The sequence below is a fragment of the Megalobrama amblycephala genome, linkage group LG7 (genome assembly GCF_018812025.1).
Source record: "Megalobrama amblycephala isolate DHTTF-2021 linkage group LG7, ASM1881202v1, whole genome shotgun sequence".
Lineage (NCBI taxonomy): Eukaryota > Metazoa > Chordata > Actinopteri > Cypriniformes > Xenocyprididae > Megalobrama > Megalobrama amblycephala.
This window is the reverse complement of record NC_063050.1, coordinates 26,496,407-26,505,353: the sequence shown is the minus strand read 5'-3', so window position 1 is coordinate 26,505,353 and position 8,947 is coordinate 26,496,407. Positions and strand designations below refer to the sequence as shown.

The 8,947-nt window shown below is 38.4% G+C and overlaps 1 protein-coding gene across 1 annotated transcript; it reads right to left on the bottom strand.

Annotated features, from left to right (window-relative positions):
- Positions 1–3,471: 3,471 nt before the first annotated feature.
- LOC125272136 (GTPase IMAP family member 9-like) lies at positions 3,472–8,469 on the bottom strand. The gene is made up of 4 exons (XM_048196755.1): positions 8,370–8,469; positions 7,477–7,606; positions 4,891–4,936; positions 3,472–4,791 (listed from the first exon to the last, which is right to left on the bottom strand). Exons 2-4 carry the CDS (start codon positions 7,597–7,599, stop codon positions 3,875–3,877), a joined length of 1,086 nt encoding a protein of 361 aa, XP_048052712.1. The 5' UTR covers positions 7,600–7,606; positions 8,370–8,469; the 3' UTR covers positions 3,472–3,874.
- Positions 8,470–8,947: the final 478 nt, after the last annotated feature.

Genomic DNA, 8,947 nt, shown 5'->3' with positions numbered 1-8,947 from the left:
AAGTTAAGCCTCGTTGAAGCCTTGTTTACACTGCATGCGTTTGCGGCTTGTTACGGCTCCGGCAAGGTGTTGTTCCGTCCTCTGCGCGATGTCAACTAGTGATGTCCAAATGAAGCAATGAATCAGTATTGAACCACTTCATCAATTGTTTTGAAAATGGGTTCATTCATTCAAAGCTTCGTTTCAGTGACATCTAGTGGTGAAATTGTAGATAGCAATATAATGTCTGTATGAGTGTAACTAGGGTTTGTGTGAATGATGTAAATAAACCAGCCACAAATAAATAAGCCAGGTGCAGTAGGATAACCAAGGTATAATAAAGCACCTTATTAGGACTGATCAGATAAAAATTTTCCCACATTGGAGAACAGGTTCTCTTCCTAGCTGGCTCCATGATGATGATCAAACAATGCAGTGATAATAACAACTATGCAAACTCCTAATACAACAAACCCACATCTTGTGCATCATTTTGGATGTCTATATAGTCCTATTACGCGCCTAAAAAGCTGCTGAAGCGTGCATGCAACAAAAAATCGCGTCATGAAGCCTCTCGCGATGCGAAGCAGTATCGACTGGTCTGAACCAGTCACGTGATTCACTCAGAGAACCGAAGCAGTTGCTGCTTCGGACGTCATCGGTCACGTGTGTTTTTCCGCACCAACGCAAGCTCCGAAGCAGTAGTTCAAGAAAAATGCTGCTTCGAGTTCGAAGCTTGTGTCGGAGCATCGGTGTCAGGCGGCCATCACTAATGTCAACTCAAACAAAGAAATTTCAAGTTTTTCAACTTCGAATCTCTTGTCGTCAGTTTCTAGTGATGTAAAATATGAGCGGGAGTTTACACAGGGTGATTATTTTGACTTTGTTTTGTATTTGAGCTGCGCGTCTTGGAGGCGAGGAGCCTATCTTTAGCGAAGCGGCGCGTCGAGCCGCTTCTGGGACGCTTCTCAAACGCACCGCGGCGCGGCTGGTGTAAACACAAGCATTGACTAGAGTGCCCGTGTATCAGCTCCGGTAGCCGCGTCGCAGCGGTAACGAGCCGCACACGCGTGCAGTGTAAACAAGGCTTTACAGGTCTCATACGCCTGTGGCTGCAACACGAAACAGCTGAACACACGACACCCAAAGCGAACACGAGTGACGAGCGACGACGACATGCTAGCTTTTGAATTGTGTTGGTTAAAATAAAATACTCTTCAGAACAGGTTAATCATTTGTGAATGTGTTTCCTAAATCAGAAATTGAAAACCAGACACGTTTAACATTTGCATTCAACAAAAATCTTTCAACAAGTGTATTTTGTCAGGTAATTATGACATTTAACCAATGTTTGAGATATGTGAAACACTTTTTTTACTGAAATGTTTATCAGTAATAATCTCAGTAATAATGTGTTATTTAAAAAAAAAAAAAAGACTAGCCTACAATTTTTTGACTAAAACTAGACTAAAATTAAAAGACTTTTAGTCGACTAAAACTCGACTAAGATACCTTGAGTTTTCTTTTGACTAAAACTAGACTAAAATGACGAGACGTTTAGTCGACTAAAACTTGACTAACAAAAAAAGATATGTGAATGACTAAATATGACTAAAACTAACAAGGACATTTGGCACAAGACTAAGACTAAGACTAAATTAAAAATAGGTGACGAAATTAACACTAGTTTAAAGATACAGTACAACTTACAGAAATCCATATTGTCACATGTAATCAATCAGTGTTTCAACCGCGGAAAGTCGTGAATAAAACTGCTTGTAAAAATGTCACATTTAGGCTATCACATTTACATCAGAAAAGCCCTTCAATGTCCAAAAACTCATTAGTCAGCAACAAAAACGAACTTAGAGATGAGTATTTTGCTGTATAGGCTATTGCATATTCATTGTATTTGTACTTAACATGTGCTTCAATATTGAATGTATAAATCCGTTTTATGCAGACACCATTTAAATGTTTAGGAAATCGAGAAACATAATTATGTTATTAAAATGTATTATAACGTAATTATAAAACCTCCCTTATGTGTAATTTATATGTAAGAAGCTTAAATCAATTCATTTTTTTACTATTTAACAATTAGCCTAATTAGGAAATTTGCCCTGTACTGTTACCTGATTAATCCATGAATAGAAGGTTATCAAATGGAAATCAAATCGCAATCTTCTGAATCAAAATCGAATCCAATTGTGAAATTTGTGTCAGCGCCCAGCCATAATGTCAATAAATGTATTTTGTTGTTTGTTTTTTTTAACTTTAATAGCAAATTATTTTTCCATTTATTTTCTTGTCAGATTGTCTCACGAACGCGGCCTCTGTGGCTCCCTCCGATCGCCACCAGAGGGCTCTCTCACCTGAATATTAACTTTATCATGGACTACATTTCCCATAACCCCGTACCTGGTCTGATTACCCACACACTTGATCCCTATCACCCGGACTATTTCAGCCGACACACACATTCACTCATTGCGAAGTCCTGTTTTCCCCCGTTATCTCTTGTGTATGACCATGGACTGTTTATAATCATTGTGTTTGTTTGCTGCCTGCCCTGTTGATTCTCTGCCTGTTTACTGGATTACTCTGCCTTGTCTGCTGCCTTCCCTGATCCTTTGCCTGTCCCTGTTTACGATACATCTCTGCCTTCGACATTGTTATTGCTGGTATTTGACTCTTTGCCTGACTACGTCAGACTTCCTACTTCCGCTCAATTTCATTTCGCTTCTGTACTCAGTCTGATACAGCGTCAGAGCTTTGTGTTTGCCACCGGTCTGGAAACAGCCGGGCCAATCAACGAACAGAGGGCGGGCTGAGAGCCGTGACGTAATGCTAAGCGCCGAGTTTTACATTGTAGGTTAGAGAAATCGAAAACCGAAACGACCGCGGAAATGGGAAACGAGACACGGGATGCAAACTTCGGGATGCATTAACTTCGCATAATCTGCAAAAGTGGTTTACAGCCATGTTCACTCCGGTATTTCGCTCGCATCATCATGCGTTTACAACAGGTTTACAGTGGAAGTTCAATCATAGATTTGAGTTCGATGCATGATGTCTGTGCTTCGATGCGGCTGTACAGGCGCATAACATACGTCATAACTAAACGTATCTAATTGGCTTACGGGTAACCAATGATTTTAAACTTTAGACAAGCGCCCCCTAGCGAGAGAGAAAACACTTCTCTATTATGCCATTCCAGACTCTGTCTACGAAGCAAAGTGAAGTAGCAGAGTCTGGTATTACCAGGCTATTTGACTCTTGCCTGTACGACTACGATTATATTAATAAAGCTGCACATGGATCCCATCGAGTCTGCCGCCTCCTTACAGACTGCACCAGAATGCTTCATTAACATTTTAAAATCACAAAAATGTTCTCATGGGGGAGAATACCGCAGACCCCCCTACAATAATTTACTTAGTTAACATGTCTCCTTTTTCACTAATTTTGTGTTTGCAGGTAAATCCATTATTTGGGAAAGAAAAGATAGAATGTATGTTGCTTGTGTCTACTGTTTTATTCACAAAGTTTGCACACAAAATCAGTTTAAGGCATGTGATTTTAAAAGATGCAAGTGGTTAATTAAGTCTTTCAGTCACATCAGAAGGTGATCAGAATTTGCTTAATGCTTTGAAAACAACAATAACAAAAAAACAAAACAATATGGATTACTATAGGAAGGAATGGAAGGTCTCTTTCAACTCGGTATCTTGCTAGCTGCTCATATTCATAGTTCAACTTCCTCAAGTTTAAAAGTTTCCAGTCAGTGGCGAGATATAAAATACTTTCTATAACAGCTATAAGGTTAATGATACAACCATAGCACTTACAAACCACAAGTGTATTAAACATGGTGAAAAATAAGTTTGCGTAATTACAGAAGAACTTTGGGTTTCATCAAATTTTTCATATATGCTTTAAAAAATGGCGTGTCCAATGGGTCTGAATAAAATAAGCCAAACATTTTTTTGACTAGTTCCTTCACATAATTGACTATATTCTCTAAAAATGAAGGGTCTTTCTCAGCCTCCTCTCTTGCCCGCTGCTCATAATCCTCATTCACCTTTTCCCTTGCTTTTTCATAGGCCTCACCTTCAAGTGTAGCCCTCAGAGCTTCTATCTCTCTCCGTCTCTGCTCTTCTGTCTCCTTCAGGATACGTTGTTTCTCTTTCTCAATCGCTCTCTCTGCCCTTTCAAGCATCTCACTGGTATAATACTTCCCACCATTTCCAGTGACCATTTTATCAATCTGGTCCAGCAACTGAATGACCTGTTCAGGATTTTGTTCTTTATTGTTGAACATGTGGTATCGTCCACTGCATGTTTTGATGAAACTGAGCAGTTTTGGGCTGTCCCGCACAAATGTGTGAATGTTCTTGTCCTCCAGCCGATCTCCATGAGTGAACAGTGCCATGGTGTATGTGGAGGCTTCCTCACCAAAAATTGCTTGTATGAGTCTAACAGCTTCTGCCTCTTCATCAGTGAATCTGCCCAGCTGAATCACAACTAAGAAGACATGTGGACCAGGAGCAGAGAGTGGAATACAGAGTTTAATTCTGTCGATCACTTCATCTGTAGTCAGGCTGGTGTCAAACAGACCCGGAGAGTCAATGACAGATACTTTTCTGCCATTTATCATTGCATGAAACTTTTCACACTGTCCAGTGACAGAGGAGGAGGATATCTCAGATTTAAAAACTTTTCTTCCCAGAATAGTGTTGCCTGTTGCACTTTTTCCCACTCCTGTTTTTCCAACCAGAAGAATCCGGAGCGGATCTCCTATCTGATATGCTTTGCATTGAAAAGAATTACAAGTATTACAAAATATTTCAAATGATAATTTCACAATATTTTTGGAATACTGTTTGGGAAGGGGGAAATTTTTTTTACCTCTATCATCCGAAACATCATTTTGAAGATTTTTTTGCCTAAAAATCTGGAATATATGAATACAATATCAAATATTTGATCACATTTCCTCATTTATACTATTTATTTATTTATTTATTTATTTATTTATTTATGTCTTAAAGGTCCCGTTTTTCGTGGTTTTTTGAAGCTTTGATTGTGTTTATAGTGTGCAATATAACATGTGTTCATGTTTCGCGTGTAAAAAAACACAGTATTTTTCACATAATTTACTTATCTGTATACCGCTGTTTCCACTGTCATAAAAACGGGCTGATGACTTCCTTGTTCTATGAAGTCCCTCCTTCAGAAATACGTAACGAGTTCTGATTGTGCCAGCGGTTCCTGTGTTGTGATTCGACAGCAGCTTAGCGAACCTTGCCCGGAAAGGTCACGCCTCTTACCATAACGTGGAGATGCATGCGCTCAGTGTTATTGTAAACATGTCTTTAATTTTACCCTATCAATTTGAGCCGGAATCAGACCCGGTGATTGGACTGCGGGATGAAAATAACAGCGTTTCGACGACATGGCGACAAACACACTCTACAAACGCAACTCTTGTGTATTCCTGTGGGCGGAGGTTAGTCAAAAAACTGTTTTAGTGACGTCATTAAAGAAGGAAGTAGAGGGATGTAGTCCAAACTGGCCGTTCGATGTAGGCGACTTCTGTTAAATAAAATATCTCGCTTGGCACTGAACTTTGAGCTTTAAAATTTTACAGATTTTATTTATACTCTAACAACAACATTACACACTAACTAAAGTTTGAAACATGGGATCACGAAGAACGGGACCTTTAAAGGTACAATATGTAATAATTTTGGCAGCTAGGGGTCGCTAGAAGCCTATTCAAAACAAAGGCGTAGCTTGATGACGCCAAGTTTTAGAGCAGAATCTTGGGACATGTGGTCTCCATCTCAATGGACGGTGCAAAAGAATAGAGATAGGACTCGGGAACAAATCATGTTCATGGATGAGGTTATTTAGTATGAAGCAGAGCAGGACTGAGTTTTGTGGGAGCTGGACGAGGCCGCTGGAGAGATTGTGCAACACATGCCTCACGAGCAGCAGAACTTTTATTATGCCGCAGTCGCCGGCGCCGCTTCCGGTTTTCTGGTCATGAGTATGAGCAAAGAATATACTCTTTGGTTTGAAGAAACACAGGTCTGTTTATTATTAGATACATTTGAGTGTGTTGAAAATGATGTTATAACATTACTCTGTGCGTTCGCTCGGTGGCTGCTGTGAGACACTGTTACACACTGCAGTAAGATAGATCGATTTTAGAATATCATATTAAATATTGGATGTCTTGTGTTGAATGGCATGCAATTAATTTTAATACATATTGTATGATGGAGAAAATTATGTATTACTGTTAATAAAAATAAAGTTGCATCTGATTATGCTATGTTTATTTGACAAAATAGTGTTTTTCTCTGAGGCATGGAAAATCAAGAAAATTGATTTAAACAATAAGACTAAACGTGTTGAGCTATATAACAACAATTCGTTTTCTGTCTATAAATATATCAAAACAGTTGTTCCCTTGTCTATTAAATGTGTAATATATTAAAGCATCTTTGGTGTTTTCATGGTTTCTACAAAATAAAACCGGAAACCGAGGGTAACGCTGGTATGACGCAATTGACAGGCAGCTCCTCACACGTCCCGGAGCCTTGGTTAAAATTGCAATTTTCTCACGATTTACAAATAGTTGGAAACATTTGGGATATTGTAAGTACTCAACTGAACAAAATATATAACACTGGCCTAGTTGTTTTTTGATATTTTACAGCAAAAATATTACATATTTCACCTTTAAAAAACAAAGTATTAAGTGTCTTTAAACACTGTGGTCATACCAGTGCATCAAGTAATAGCTTTCTTTTTGTATTAAATTATTTATTAAACTAAATAAAATCTAAATATAATATTAGTCTATGCTAATATTAGTCTCTCTCTGTTTATCCTGAGGTTTGCCATAGCCTGCCATATTCAGTCCGTATCCAGTTTGAGATGAAGGACCTGCGCCTAGACAGGATGAAAACGCAGCCCTGAAGTGTCAACTTAACTATCCCCTGCAAAGGCCTCCTTCCCTTTCCTTTCCCTATGTATAGATAACATTATCAAAATTATTCCAGTTCACATAGATCCGCAGACACGACTAATTTTTCTGTATTATGCGGACCAGACAAGTAATTTGGCAAATATCACTTTGTAAAAAAGACCAAGCGTCTGCGCACATACACATTCAAACGCGGAAACATGACTAAACACGTAAATAAATGGCAAAAATGCATTAAAGGTCTTCGGTTTTCAGTAGGAAAGATGTCATTTAAGCGGCCCCTAAGTTAATAATTAACAATTTTTACAACGGAAGTGATTCCATTTAGCTCGATAATAATATTTTCTTAGAGATGCTGTAAAGCCAAAACAATCTCTGTCAATGAATTTTCCTATTATCACTGTGGGGCTGCTTTGAAACAATCTGTATTGTGAAAAGCACTATATGAATGAAGATGACTTGACTTGAGTGTGTGACTTGAACTTTCAAATACATACCTGTAACGCTATTGCGGCAGAGACACCAGTTACGCCAAGGATTACCAGGTAAATGAAGGGAGATGTGACCCATGAGCCTGAGGTCGTTGATGGTTTTGAAGGAGAATTTGCAGTGTCCTCCATAACTAGGCTAATGAGAGAGTGAGGGAAACAGTTGTTCTTGCTCAATATTATGGACCAGGTCAATGGGGACAGTGCCCTGCATGAGGCTTTAACCTTTGATTTCTGCTACAGGACCAGAAAAAGCCACTGCAGATGTAATCTTGATATACACATATACAAAAAGTGCTTCAGACTCATTGTTGGCACAGTTTTAAATAAAGAAATGAGAAATACTTTGTGTTCCTAGCCCCTACGCACTAATAGTGTCTTTTGAAAACCGTATAACTTTTGTGGCTATTAAAGGAAATAATTTATTTTGAAATTACAAATATTTGAAGAAAGTAGCCTACATATTGCTGGTGCATAGCCACAAACTGTAAACCCATAAATCAAACCACAGAGATAGGGAGAATGGCAGAGAAAAAGCAGACAAAACATGAGTAAATCTTGGATTTAGTGTAGATACAGTTTGATATACAATATTTGAAGTCACACAGGCGACATTTGCCATTTCAATGCCATTTGGAGATTTTTAATCTACAAAAAGTGGCATGAATGTGTATATGAATCCGATGATATATACATTAGTATGGTTTCTGACTAGTAGTACACCTGTTCTCTGTTTCTTTGATTCCCTGTCTTAGTGTAATTAAGCCTTCAGTTTTCTCAGTGATATGATCCGCGTTAAAGGTTATGTTAAATGTATATCGCTATCTGTGTTTATTATCTTTGGATTAAGCTACACACTAACCGTGACAACTGGTAGATATAAAAGTGGAAGATAAACTCACCTTTGATGTCGAGCTCATATGCCTGTAATGTACAGAGTTGCCTTTTCCGGTGTTGTACCGAAATCTGACTCCCCTTCGCGTGCACGCGCATCACATTAATACGTGCAGGCAGCAGCAAGTATAAACCATAACTGTAAACGCACTTCATTTAGCATGTCTTTATTGATCGATTTTTTCACACAGCAAGCACCCAGAACTTACATGGAAGCTTTTTCGACACTTAAATAAGTAGCTAAGCATAAATTGAACTAGTGTGGATAAAGGAAATAGTCTGTGATTTTCAGTGACACTTTTCCGAGCTTAGGCTACATGAATATTCAAAAGAACACATGAATTACATGGATATTAATATACAGCCATGATTTGCCAGTGGTGTCATTAGGACACGCCAAACGAGCCAATAGCATTTAAGTAGCCTGTTTTTGTTATGTTTTGTTTCTGTTTTACCTTGAGAGTCTTTAAAGCATATCGTTTTATAAGTTTGGCTAAATGTATGGTAATAATACACTATTATTAATATAAACTGCTGTAGGCAGCAGTAAACTTTCTTAGTTTGCAGAAGCACTTCTAATCTGGGT